The sequence below is a fragment of the Python bivittatus genome, unplaced genomic scaffold (genome assembly GCF_059951505.1).
Source record: "Python bivittatus isolate LINGU-HERP-01145 unplaced genomic scaffold, Pbiv_v1 ctg000020_np1212, whole genome shotgun sequence".
NCBI classification, from domain to species: Eukaryota; Metazoa; Chordata; class Lepidosauria; order Squamata; family Pythonidae; genus Python; species Python bivittatus.
In genome coordinates, this window is record NW_028277030.1 from 89,102,704 (window position 1) to 89,116,295 (window position 13,592).

At 38.8% G+C, this 13,592-nt stretch overlaps 1 protein-coding gene across 3 annotated transcripts in view; it reads right to left on the bottom strand.

Moving 5' to 3' along the window:
* Positions 1-13,592, bottom strand: part of TARBP1 (tRNA guanosine 2 -O-methyltransferase TARBP1) — a 37,009-nt gene that overhangs the window by 11,287 nt on the left and 12,130 nt on the right. For all 3 annotated transcript variants that reach the window (XM_025166554.2, XM_088143579.1, XM_088143585.1), the window contains 10 exons: positions 11,825-11,921; positions 11,170-11,345; positions 9,922-10,019; positions 9,083-9,244; positions 7,173-7,363; positions 6,520-6,772; positions 6,248-6,436; positions 4,701-4,900; positions 4,399-4,470; positions 2,905-3,025 (listed from right to left, as the gene is read on the bottom strand). In XM_025166554.2, the coding sequence (XP_025022322.1) occupies positions 2,905-3,025; positions 4,399-4,470; positions 4,701-4,900; positions 6,248-6,436; positions 6,520-6,772; positions 7,173-7,363; positions 9,083-9,244; positions 9,922-10,019; positions 11,170-11,345; positions 11,825-11,921 (1,559 nt within the window). The remainder of the gene's footprint in view (positions 1-2,904; positions 3,026-4,398; positions 4,471-4,700; positions 4,901-6,247; positions 6,437-6,519; positions 6,773-7,172; positions 7,364-9,082; positions 9,245-9,921; positions 10,020-11,169; positions 11,346-11,824; positions 11,922-13,592) is intronic.

The following is a 13,592-nucleotide window of genomic DNA, read 5'->3' on the forward strand; positions in this document are numbered from 1 at the left end:
GCGGGAAGACAAAGAGGATGAGGCTGGCCCCTCCCTAGAGTCTCATGGGTATATCCACTAGTTGCTTTAGCATAGGTTGAGTCTGGCGAGATTCTGTCTATTAGGTGCAACTGTACTGGATTGCCTCGTTGTTGTTCTTGGGCTGAACCTGACAGGAGGCCTTATTACACACCATCTTGGCATACAGAAGCAGCAGCTGAAAGTCAGGGCCTCTGAAGGTCTGCTGACTGGGTACAGGGGCTGAGACCAAGGAGCTGGAACGTGAAACCGATATAAGACATCAGCCCTGCATTTCCCAAGATCGGCCCGCTCCCCATCTCCTGCCATATCTCCCCATGCCCATCACTACGCAATACCTTGGCCCACCCTCAACCCCGCAAAGGCAGCACCATCCCCCAATCCCAGGCCCCCAATTTCCAAGGCTGGGGACCACTTCCTGTCTTCAGCACCAACCACCCCAGGGAGGGGAGGCCAAGCCCCCTGAGGCACTTCAGCTTCAATAGCTCTCAGCGCCATCAGGGGGCTCAGTGACCACCTCTCCCACTTATACTCAATACATTCAAAAATACATCCCAATTCATAGGAGCTCCTCCCCTGCCACTCTTACTGACTGGTCCAGGGCTCCCTTTCCATTCACCCCAAACCCACCAATCCCCTCTTCTGGCTCTCACCCAGAGGGCAGAATCGGTCTTCTGTGGGAAACCCACAGTCCACAACTTAGCCAACAGATAGATTCCATGCCAAAGTGAACCCGTCATCCTCTTCCTCTTTGGCACTAACAGAAGGGAAGGCAAAATGGCCTCCACAGGGAGGGAAGGGCCACAGTAGCCTGCCACTCTACTGTCATCCCCCCCATGCCCAGACACTGCCAACACCTCCAGAGATCCGACATTCTGGATGGCCTTTCAGATGGAGAGCTGCCAACATGCAGCTTCCAGCAGCAACCGCCAGGTTTGCACAACATCGCAGCAGGCAGAAGGCCTCCATCATCAGCATGCAGCAGGAATCTCCCAAAGTCCCAACCAGCCACGAGCATGCCCAGTCCTCTTCTTGTTGCCAGCTGAAAAAGTGCCAGCCTACAGCCAACCCAGTGGCCAATACAATCTCTCCAACACAGCCGCCATAGTCCCTCCCCCTCCAAAGGAAAATGTCTGCAGCAAAAAAGCACACAGCACAGAGGGGCTGTCTCCACAGCTGCTGCCAGGTCCACAGGCACGGCAAACGTGGCAGACACGGCCAGCGCAGCAAATGCAGCCCATCTTCTGGGAACACAACCCGAACAAGTCCAAATCCAGGTCAAGGTGCCAATCCAGACATTCCCCTAACAATCCACATAAACAAAAAACAACACACTAATGTGAGGACAGGCCTGCTCTCTGCTCCTGCTCTCTAGAATTACATTTCCTACTATTTTTCCTAATTCTATTTTTGCAGCTTTGGATTTTCTTTTCCTGTATGGCAACATCAGCAACTAGATATCCTGAAGGCTTTAATCTAGTCATGTCATAAATACCATTAATACTCCGAAAGATCCTCAGCTCTTCCTCAGTAGCATGTTGAGTGCCATCTGACCTGAGGGACCCATAATCTGACATTATATCATCAATCATTTTATATTTTCTAGCCATGGGGTTTTCTAGATAAAAATACAGGAATGGTTTACCATTGCCTTCTCCTGCCCAGTATGAATTGATGCCTTTGGTAAAGTGATCTTCTGCCTCTGGCATCTACCTATATCACTGCTGCCCAATACAGGTGCCCGCTTACTTTAGCTGGGTGGCTGGGCAGCCCTTCACCCCTTGGGTGGCCCCACTGGGAATATATACTCTTGACGTATACTCCCAACATTCTTTGCTCATCCCCCCCCAAGGCTCCCAATGTTCTTTGCCCATCCCTCCCCTGCCCCGATGAGGCACCCAGCAGGACTTTGGGGGGAATCAGCTGAGCATCTTCTCTGAATACCAGAACATCAAAGGCAGTAAAGAGGAGAAACTGGCCTAATATTCACATCCTGCCCCCCCCATCATTCTGGTTCTGAAAGCGAAGACACACACATGTTACCTAGCCAGTTCAGTCCAGTTTGGGCGAACCGATTGTTAAATTCTTCCCTTTCCTCTTGCTGGCTAAAGTTGGGAAGAGTTCCTGATCCCCAGCAGAGGGCTGGGCTGCTCATTCCGGCACTCAGTCCTTATCTATAGCCAGGGCCCCACTGGCACACATGTCGCAGTAGCTCAGGAATGAGAGTAGTCCAGTTCTCTGCTAGGCAAGATCCAGGATAAGAGTCCAATGAGCTGGCCAAACTGGGGGAGATGGAACAGAGGCAGGCTGAGGCTGACAGCCTGGAGTCAAAGCAGGAGGCCCAGCAGTAGGACATGATGATGAGTGTTGAGGTAGCTAATGCAAAGCAGTGGAAGAACACAAAAGAATCTGTAGACTGGGACTGAATTCCCTCTCCTCCCAAAAATCACAGGGAGAGTTTCTAGTAATGGTTCCCCTGCCTTCTTTTTCTGGTAGATCCTCTCCTAGTAGTATCTAAGGGGGAAGAAGCAACTTCCCCACCAACCAGCCCCTTCCTCATTATCTCTCTATGAAACCAGGGTGTAACTCATCTCATAGAGGTTCTACCTCCCCCCAATTCTGCAGTCATGCAGGACCAAATTCTTCTTTCCATACCAAGCTACCGGGTATACCGTAGTCCAGGGTGGAACTGTCCAAACTGGCTGGAAATCAAGGAAAAATCCTCCAAAGGTGAGATCTGCCCCCCCCCCCAGTTCACCCAAATCCCACCCTCTGCCCCCTGTTTTAAGGAGTAGAAGGAAGGGTTATGCTTAGGGAAGTAGTAATTCAGTTACACCCCTGCCCAGGTTGCTTTTTTTATATAGAGCATTATAAGTGTATTCCTACTTTATCAAGTAGTTTGATGACAAAATCTTCTATAAACTTCACGTGTTGCATATTTGATTCATCCAGCAAGCAGATAAATTTGATAGCACAAACTCGCACATAATGGTCATCTCTGTTCTTACTGTAATACATGACAGTAATTGTATATCAGAATTAACTTTTATAATGTTTTCTGAAATACTCTTATGCATTTAAATTTATTCTGCAATCGTATACACTTAAATACAATTTACTAAGATAACATGCAAATATATTCTCCTTCTTATTTACTGTCACCTGTTCAAAACAGTACTTAGTAGTAAGATTATATTTTTATATAATATCCATAGTATCACAAAGAGAAGTTTGTAGCATTTTATATTAATGATGTATTTATGAGTCTTTTAAATGTTAACTATTTTAGTATCAGTTAATAATTATATTTCTTAATGAAAAGTGAGTGACTGTCTCTCCACTAAGATTGAAATAAAAGATGCCAATGAAAAAACTTCAATAACCTTTTTAGGTAGGACAAGACTAAAAATCTACCTAGTTCAGCATTCCATCTCTGATTAACCAGGTCATAGAATCAAGATCTAAAAGTCTACCTCAGGTAAATTCAAGAGAACCCAGCATATCTATTTTGATCTTGACTACTTTTTCCCTGTGAAGTATCCTTAGTTCTGTAAGAAGCCCTTTGAATTCGTGGAAGTGACTATACAGTAGTACATAAATTTTTTGATACTGAAGTTGGTGTTCACAAAACTAGAGAGCAATTATATCTGCCTCTCACTTTTTTATGATGAGCTCTTAGCAGCCTAGTATTAAGATTTAGTTATCTTTCTTATCATAGTTACCTGAATTTAGAATAATATGTTGTTTCAGTGAATGGACTTAGTAACAGAAAGTGCTACAGGTAGTCCTTGACTTATGACCACAGTAGGGAGCAGAAAATTTGTTGTTTTGAGTGTGGTACAGTCATTAAGTGAGGCATCATGTGACTGCACCCGATTTTAAGATCTTTCTGCTGAGGTCATTAAGCGACTCACAGTGGTCGTTAAGCAAGACACCACATGACTACAACTTGAGGCCTTCCCTGCCAGCTTCTCCATTGACTTTGCTTATCTGAAGCCAGCTGGGAAAGTCGATCACATAACCGCAGGACACTGCAACTGTCGTAAATGCGCAAAGGTTGCCAAGTGCCTGAATCACAATCACATGACCGTGGGGATGCTGTAATGGTCATAAATGCAAGGATCAGTCGTACGTCACTTTTTTCAGTGCCATCATAATTTTGAACGATCGCTAAATGAATGATCGTAAGTCAAGGACTACTTGTACATCAGTTTCACAAATACACAATATAGCATACATTTAATAAATTAGACCCTTGTATTAAAATTAAATTGAACAAAGGAATACAGGGGAAGAGGCAATAACAAATTGAATTCTATGAAAAAAAATATAGCCATGATTAATGTTAACTATTATAAAACAAGGTGACTCAATACTGACCTTTCGGTAACAACATTTGCCGCACATTGATCTCCAAGATTTTCAACAAAAGCGTACACCTCCTGAATGAGTCTTGAAATTAATTTACATTTAAAAGGTGAACACAAAAAAGGAAATTAAAATATTGTAACTTAATAATTTTTTATCGATTAAGCTATCCAATCACCATAAATCCACAGCAAAACAAATATAATGTGCTAGGTTATTTTATTCCTGACATCGCCAGGAGTCTGCTGGGTAGCATAAAAATAAAGAAAGCGAGTAACAAGCATGCACAGTGCTGTTTTTGTTTTGTTTTTTACCTTTGATCACGCCTGAAAATAGTTCCAAACAAACAAGCCTCTATAAGGAGTTCAATGTAGTTCCCAGCATTTGAAAAGGCGTTTTCCACAGTAGCTGTTTCATCAGAAGGAGGAAATAGCCAAGATTGACAGCAATGGCTTAACAGAACATTAAAGATTCCAGTCTTTGTACCTGACAGTTCAATCATCTGAAACATAATCTGAGAGAAGGGGAAAAAATATAACTGACCGTAAAACAAAATAAAACACAGAGTTGTATTTCACAGTCTACAGGTCAACAGAATCTTCTACTGGAATGAATTCGCCTTCCCTCTTATAGTTACCCGGAACTCCCCTAAACTAGCTCCATGGTGTCGGGGGACTTCTAATGCACATCTGGAAAAGTTGAAATAAGGGGGAGAATTATTTGAGTGGAAATCTGTTTGCCTGATGTTGAATGGTTTCCACATATGCAATATTTTAGTATCTTCTTAAAATAAGTAAGCCTTGGTTTAATGATTATATAATATCTGGGTCCTTCTATTATAGCAGGTTAACTTAAGAAATTAAATTTTACTTAATGCCATTTGAGTTACATTTTCTTCCTATATTCTTGAATTGAGAATTTTAATAAGTAATTTCTCTAGATATGTAAGAAATTGCATGTATAATTTAACGAATTCTTAGTTTACTTATTTAGACTAAACATCACTTCCACAATCTGTCTATCTTCACACTCTTTCAAGAGGGAAAATATAAAGATTCTCAGCATTAAACCATTAATTGCAAACCCCAATCTAACTGGGATCAGTACCTTTTCATCAAAGAATATAAAACATAAACTGAGGAAGCAATATATTAGGATTTATTTCAAAGTAAAGAATTGGAGATGTATGGCAAATAGTGTTCTTCAACATTTAAAAATATTTCCTAAGATTAATTCATCCCTGGGATTTATTTTATGTAAACTTGATGTGTCTTTAAATGGAGATTTCATGGAAATATCATAGAGGCTGAGGTAGGATATCTAGATAACATAACTGGAATGAATTCATAACTTTTCTGTAGTTGTAGCCTCATCGCCGAACTAATTTTTAATCAAAACGCGTAAATTCATCAGTTCACAGAGACCTGTTCTATTCCAAGTGAAGAGGTATCTATTGAGACAGGAGTTCTCTATAAATTCTTGCAGTTTGGAAATAACCATTTCTAGCTGTTTGCTACTGTTGGGATATCCAGATATTTTTAGTCTGGATTTTATCGTTTCAGTATACAAATGCTTGCATTAAGAATGCCTTGTTTTAAATTATGGATGAAATAAATGTCTGTGAATAAATTCAATGTCTGTGAAACATGGGGATGAGGCAGCTTCCATCTGTTGTTCAGTATCCTGGCTTGATCTGAAACTGGTACCTATCATTTCCTGGTGAATCAGAGGCTTCCCAAGTCACAGCTCAGGAAAAGAGAAGTAAAAAAGATGCACACGTATTTCAGCTTTAGTCTCTATAGGTTCATCTGAATACAGTCATTAAAAATATCACAAGAAACAGCAATTTTAAATATTTTACCTCTTTTATCTTTGAGTATGCTTCACTCTTGAACTTTGCTGCAGTAACAAGAAGTTCAGGATCAAACACGAGTTGAATAAAAGCTTTCAAATTAGGCCAAAAAATCAGCTGCGTGTTACTAAGAGAAAATATTATTTTCCATGCCAATTCAAAAGCTTCTATGCACAGAGACTCAGAAGATTCCATAAGCTAAAGGCAAACAGAAATCATATTTAGTTCAAGACCAAATACAAAATATACAATAAAGCCCTGTATTGTTTTATAGGAATTACCTTGGGGACAAATATTTTCATGCAGTGAAAAACTGGTAAAACATGGTCAGAAGGAAGAACCGTTATTGCTTCTAGTCCAGACTGTAACATGCTTTTGCAGTCTTGAACATCATAAAAGTATTGTTCCAAATGTTTATCCTTGGAAAGGTTCTGGTAATTGTTGAGAACAAAATGAAGACAAGCCCACTGATCATGTATGTAACGTGCTACAATTTTCCCCCATCCTTGATGAGATGCTGGTTCTTCAAGTGAGCTGTAAAAATTGAAAAGAGTTTCAGTCCATGTTTAAAAACTGATTTCTTTAAACAGAAGATGAACTATGTATTTAAAAAAAATCAGATTACAATGCTGAGTAAATTAAAAACCAAGATATATTAAAAATTAAAAAAACAAACAAACAGAAATGGGAATGTCTATAATAGTGCAACCCAGCAGACCTGCATTTAGAAGAACATAAATTTATATAAATTTTCTCAGGTTTTAATTAAGCCCTAAAAGGGATAATAGCTATTCACCAACAATTAGAAAATCATAAAAAAGATCTATATAATATTTTGACGTTTTTTAAAGTAGGAATTAAAAATCGCATTTATAATAACATAATAGTAAAATATTTCAGTAGAAAAAAATATTCGTTAAGCAATCATATATACCTATTTTGTTCCATGTTGTTAGGCTTCTTTAACACATGGTTAAGTTGAGCACTGGAAATAGCTGTTTTTAGGGTGTCAACAGCTGGCAGAAGCTGAAGTTGAAGGTCTGGCTTCTGATCAATAATTTCACAAATAATCTTTAATGTTGCCATACTTACTACTTTCTGAATCTGTTCTTCCAGTTTTATGTCCTAGAAGATTTAAATACAATATTCTGATTGTTTTAAAAAAAGAACCTATAAAATATCTAGGTTGAACATAGATAGCATTAGATGTAGTCCTCGCTTAATGATCATTCATTTAACGAAGGTGTGAAGTTACAACAGCCTTGGAAAAAGTGGTTTATAACCTGTACTCGCACTTACAACCATCGCAAACCGTTGCACCACCTCCTGTGGTCACGTGATTGCAATTTGCAAACTTTTTAATGATGGTGATTAAGTGAATCACAACAGTCATTAAGCGAATCACCCTGGTCATTAAGTGAATCATGTAGTTGTTAAGCAAATTCTGGCAAAAAATGTCCATTGGAGAAGCTGGATTCGTTTAACAACCATGTGATTTGCTTAATGACCGTCATAAAATGGTCGTAAAATTGGGTCCGGTCACATAGCAAATTGCTTAATGACTGCCCCACTTAACCAATTTTGCAGTCCCTATTGTGGTTGTTAAGTGAGGACTACCTATATGCAAATTATGGGCATTACCGTCTCTAATAAGCAACAAATTAAATTCTTAGCTGACAAGTGGGATAGAGGTAAGAACCTAATCAAGCTTCCTTCTTCCCCAAACACATACAGTTTTAACAAATTATTAAGACTAACTTAACTTGAAAAGACCTACTCTAAATACAATTCTTGATCCACCCCAATTCTTCTGACAATTAAAGTTATACACAATCAAGAAAAAACAAATAAGTTTGGAGTCCATTTGTGCAGAGTTTTAAAATACCAGATAATCATGTGATAACCCTCCAGCATTATCAGGCATACCAATATCATCTTACAATCTATTTCATAGTATTAACATGTTTTCTACTTTTCATATTACCATAACACTGCAATGTTAAAACTTTCTTTGTTCCCCTGCCAATTCAAAAGCAGCTCCCATGCAACCAAATGAAAATACAGGAGAATCACCTAGCTTATATTAATTTCACTATTCTAAGGCTTCTCATCCATTTACTGATTTGTAATTATTTTAACAGAGCACTGACAACTGGTACTATCATTTTATTCTCATTAGAGTGATGCACGCTAGAAAATTCTAGCTTGCAAAACACCTTCAAAGGCATTTTTAATACTGTAAATAATGTCTTTTTTTTAAGCCAAATAACCTTTTTATAAAGCTCCATTCTGCGAAAATACCCGTGTTTATTTCGACAATATATTCACCATGGTTTATGGTTAATATACTAAGTATAACTAGTGACAGATTCTCATAGATGGTGCTACTCAAAAACAGCTGTTGCTGGGGGGGGGTTAGCGTTAATATACTGGCTGTGATTCCACTAGAGATGTCTGCAGGGGTGGGGGGCATCAACATGGCCTACTCAGTTGAAACCCTGCCCCTTTTTTATTTGTGGCAACATATGTACATGTGTAGGGCTTCAATTGCATGGTCAGAGCCACCACCTTGACTTTTTTGACCTCACCCCACTAATGTCCCTGACTTTTACCCTCTTGGCAACTGGAGAAGCAAATTTAAAAGAGCCTTAGGCTCTTTTACATTTGTTTTTCCAGTTAGAAAACATTCTTTATGGTTTACTATCTGACTCTGAGGCAGACACTAAACCAATAAACAATCCAGGAGTGGTAGCTGTTTTTAGCAAGTTTGCATCAGCAGGGAAAATTCAATAGATGCAAGCTTTGGTTCATGCTTAACTATAAGCCTTGTAAGCTCAACAATACCATGTCATGACGTATCTCCTGCAGATTGTAGAGAGAAGCATTTATTAAGGATGAGATGAAAGTACAGAGAAATGGTCCTTTTTTCCACCCACTGACAGGACAGAAGTTCATTAGCTCTGACAACACTTCTAGATATAAATTACAGTGCTGCAGATCTGACATCTAAAATGAAGAAATAAATTATTACCCATCTTTGCAGTAACAAAAATATCAATAAAAAACATGCACGCTGCTGTAAGACACAAACTTTATGTAATTCAATATATTGAGGCAATTGTCCAAGCAACTAATTTATGCATGCCCAACATTTTTCTTTAAGTCCTCTAGCCCTGATTGCCAGCTGCAGTCTTGTAACGGCATAATGCCTTCCCATTTCCAAAATACTTTGCCACTTTGTATAACAATTACCGCTGTTGGACACAGAAAAAGCCTCTCTGTATTTTACTGGATCCTAACCTAAGCATTTTCTACGTTGCAATGGGACACTAACAGACCGCTCTCTTTTTGTGATATTTGTACAGAAGCGCAAGCAAGAAATGTGTTAGAGCAGTCTAAGTCTGCATGTAACCAGCAATTCGGTTTTTTGGACATATCATTACATAGCAATAATATTTCTCTATAACAGCTAGTCAGCCACGGCAAATTACATAAATCAACATACATTAATTATTGTATTTGGATTTGCAATACTTTTACAAATATTTTACAGATTAGAAAGATTTTAAAATTGCTACCTTCTATAAATGATTGGGGCCTTTTTAAGCACTCCAAGTAAGTTGATTTCATAGTACAAGTTTCTGCAGGTATTTGCCAGGCTGGTTTCTGCACTAAATACTTACAATATTTAGTTCATTGCCAGTAAGTCTTCTGAGGAGAAAATCCAAAATACTTTCGGTAGCGAGCATAATTGACTTCTGGAGAAATATTATTATTCCATCTGCACAAAGAATCATTATATTAAAACATTTAGGGTACATCTTTGCTTCTAAAGCTATATACAAATTTGATTTATACCACATTTTACCACTCAAACAGGTAAACCATACATTATACAATTAGATAAGCAGAAACTAAAGTTCTAAAAATAAACAGAAAGTTCATTATTTCTTTGCTGAGAGTTTTCCATCAATAAAAACTGGAAATGTAGAATGTCCTTTGTCCTTCCCCTCCCTGGGCCTTGTAATCTGTTCCAGAAAATCCTCTCTCTACAAAGAACAGATCTAGGAGTGATGCTCCTCCCAATTAGAAGAGAGTTGGTACTGGAACTTTAGATCCGTAACTAGATAATGTTTTTAAACTGATAAATAAAAAGCATTAGATTTCAGCCCAATTTCCAGCCAACCATTCCATAAAGCTATTTTTAACTATTCTGAATAATTATCTCAACTGTCAAAAGTAAAAATAAAAAGATGTTTTCAGATACATTTCAAAAACGGACTGTATAAATTTCAGACTATATCCAATTTTCTAAACTGGGGGGCTACTGGGACAAGACAGGGCTGTAATGGTAGAACCCCAGAAGGATGAGAGGGAAAGGAGGAGTCTGAGCCTAGAATGAGATGTAGAAATGAATGAATTAATGAGGCTTAAAACAACCCAACAAGGGGAGAGAGAAAGTAAAGAGAGAGTTGGTCTGCCTTGATGGGTGGCAATGGGGAGTTACTTAGATGAGAGAGGCTGAACCTGAAAGAGATAAATAACTGGGCTTCAAAGGAATGATTTGATACTTTGGAACCCCATAAATGTGGGCCTCAACAATTTCTGTAGAAAACTGTAGATTCAAAAAGTTTTGTATATTAAGGCTCAAACCCCATTCCATGCCTTATATTCAGATGCCTGAACAGGGTATTTGTATTCTTGGTTCACCAGTTCTCTCTTCTTTGAAGTGGCTGGTCAGGTCCCTACAAAAGTGATTGTGTGAATGGGACCTCATCTTTATTACCAATGGCAAACATTTGATGATGGAATCCAAGACATTTGATCAAAATTTTAGGTGTGAGGGTGAAGTGATTTTCATAGGCTTTATTATGTTATTCCAGTTAGAAGATCAAGATTAATAAAGTTAACATACTGAAGGTACCACTAACCAACTTCTGGTCTGGAATTTTTGACTGAACAAGTCTGCATTAGCTTCAATAGCAGCTGTAGGCTTTTATCAATTTTCAGTGATGAGATGTAAGGATTAGTGCCAAGTTTCAGCAACACATCCAGCAGAGGATTTAGGAGAGCCTTCAGGCCAATCTGTTCAGTGCTGGTATTGTCACTATACAAAATAAACAATAAAAAAAGAATCACCATCTATTACTCTGACTTCTGGAGAGAGAAGCTGCATTCTCTAAAATGTGTAGGTGTCACACAGCACTGAAGTCACACCTACACCTTCCAAACAGTAACAAGCAGGAGAAATCACCACAACCACACCACACCATGATATGATCTTGAGAGGAATGGTGTCCACACCAGAAGTCCCCGTGGGTACTGACACAAGTTTGGGCATGTTTCAGTTCTGAGTCAAAGGCATCATTTGTAGAAAGAGAATGGAAAAAAGAGACAGACTGAAGATATAAATCAGACTATTATTTTAAGATACATTACAATCAATTAGCAGAAGGAGAGGATAAACCCTTAAATATTCCCCAAGAAAACAAATATATTAGTAAGTTACAAAGCCTCCCTAAATTCTGACTTGAGATTGGTCCTTGTTAGCCTCTTTGGCATCTAATGGAATAATCTTATACTTACTTATGTGTGTGTCTTATCTCTTCCACATCGGCAGCTAGAAGGATCATTGTAGCCACCTGTTTAGCCTCAAACCAGTCCGGCATAAGGAAATCTTCTGCTGTTGTGAAAAAAAACAACTAGCTTTTTAATATGAAAAGTTAGACAGGTATGCAGGTACAAATACATTTTAAAGTATTCAATTTCACAATAATCATCAGTCCAGCTCAAAACTAATGCTGTCGTATGTGGAATTTAAACTACTTTCTAAAAATCGTTATTGAGAACATATAAAGAATTTCTACTTTCATTTTGGTTTCGTAAACATCAAATTTAACATTCAAATTTATTAATGACTTTCTCAAGATGAGCAACTGACCATGTATGCTAGCTGCCTAATGAGAAATTAAGAATTTCCACTTTTGAGTAATTACTTATTTAGCAGGTAGAAGTAAATATATAATAAGTTCCTTTTTGTCTTATGTAGAATTATCTCTCTTGAAAATATATAATAAGCCCAATGGTGAATGCATTCTACTTTTTGATTATTATTCTGACTTCATGTATTTTCTTCTAAAAAGAAGCAACCTTTTCACATTTTTTTTCACATATGTAAAATGTCCCCTGCTGATTGCAGGCCATCCAACATTTTGATGAGTAATCTGTGCTATTCTAAGTGGAGTTAAATGTCAGCGATGTACTAATTTACACTGCATCTCATGCATGGAAGCTGACAGAAAACCACCTGAGTTCCATAGTGCTCGCTACTTCATCTCATCTATTTGTTTTCCTTAATCCATATCCTGAGCTTTCTTCAATTCCACCAGGGTGGTATATCTACGTGTGACTTAATTCCAATTCCATAATAACCTATACATTTTTGAAATTGTTCCTTTTTTTTCTGATAGAAATACATTTAAAAGAACATAGAAAATATTGTAAGGAAGGGGGGAAAAAAACAATATAAGCAACAGAATGCAGATGGATAATCAACAAATCTTGAATAACCACCAGATCTAAAATATCATCTAGCTAATACATCCTAATGCACCATTATCAACTTTGAGAACCATAATATATTTCATACTTGATTCCTAGTCAAGACATATTTCTATTGAACTGTAAAAACACAGATAGTCCTAGAATTACAACCACAATAGGGACTTGAAAATTCATAGTTAAGCAGTGCGGTCATTAAGTGAGGCATCATGTGACTGTACCCAATTTTATGACTTTTTTGTGGTGGTCATTAAGCGAATCACACGGTTCCCCAGTCCCCCACTGCCTCATCAGCAGAAGGAAGATGGCGAAAGTCAGATGGGCGCAACAGGACCTGCACAGCACAGGGCAGCAGGGGCTTTGCTCTGTGGTGGCTGGCTGCAGCACAGGGCTTGAGGTGGCACTCCTTGGCAGCAGCAGCACTGAGGCTGAAGTAGACGCCCGGAGCAGTGGCAGCCCACCAAGACCACTGAAGACCCCAGCACTGCCACCAAGGAGTGCTGCTGTGTAGGGTGGCCAAAAGGGCAGAGATGGGGGGAGATGAAGTAAATGTGTGTGGGCTGCCAAGCGCCCAAATTTTGTTCATGTGACCATGGGGGCACTGCAATGGCCGTAACTTTGGGGACCGAGCATAAGTACTATTTGTTCAGCGCCACCATAATTTCGAATGGTTGCTGAACCGTTAAGCAAGGACTATCTGTACAATGCCAGTTCAGTGTATTTGGAAGAAATGTGTGGTTTGCTGGAGTTTAATAAAAATATCATAGGTTGAAATGGGATTTCAACTTCAAAA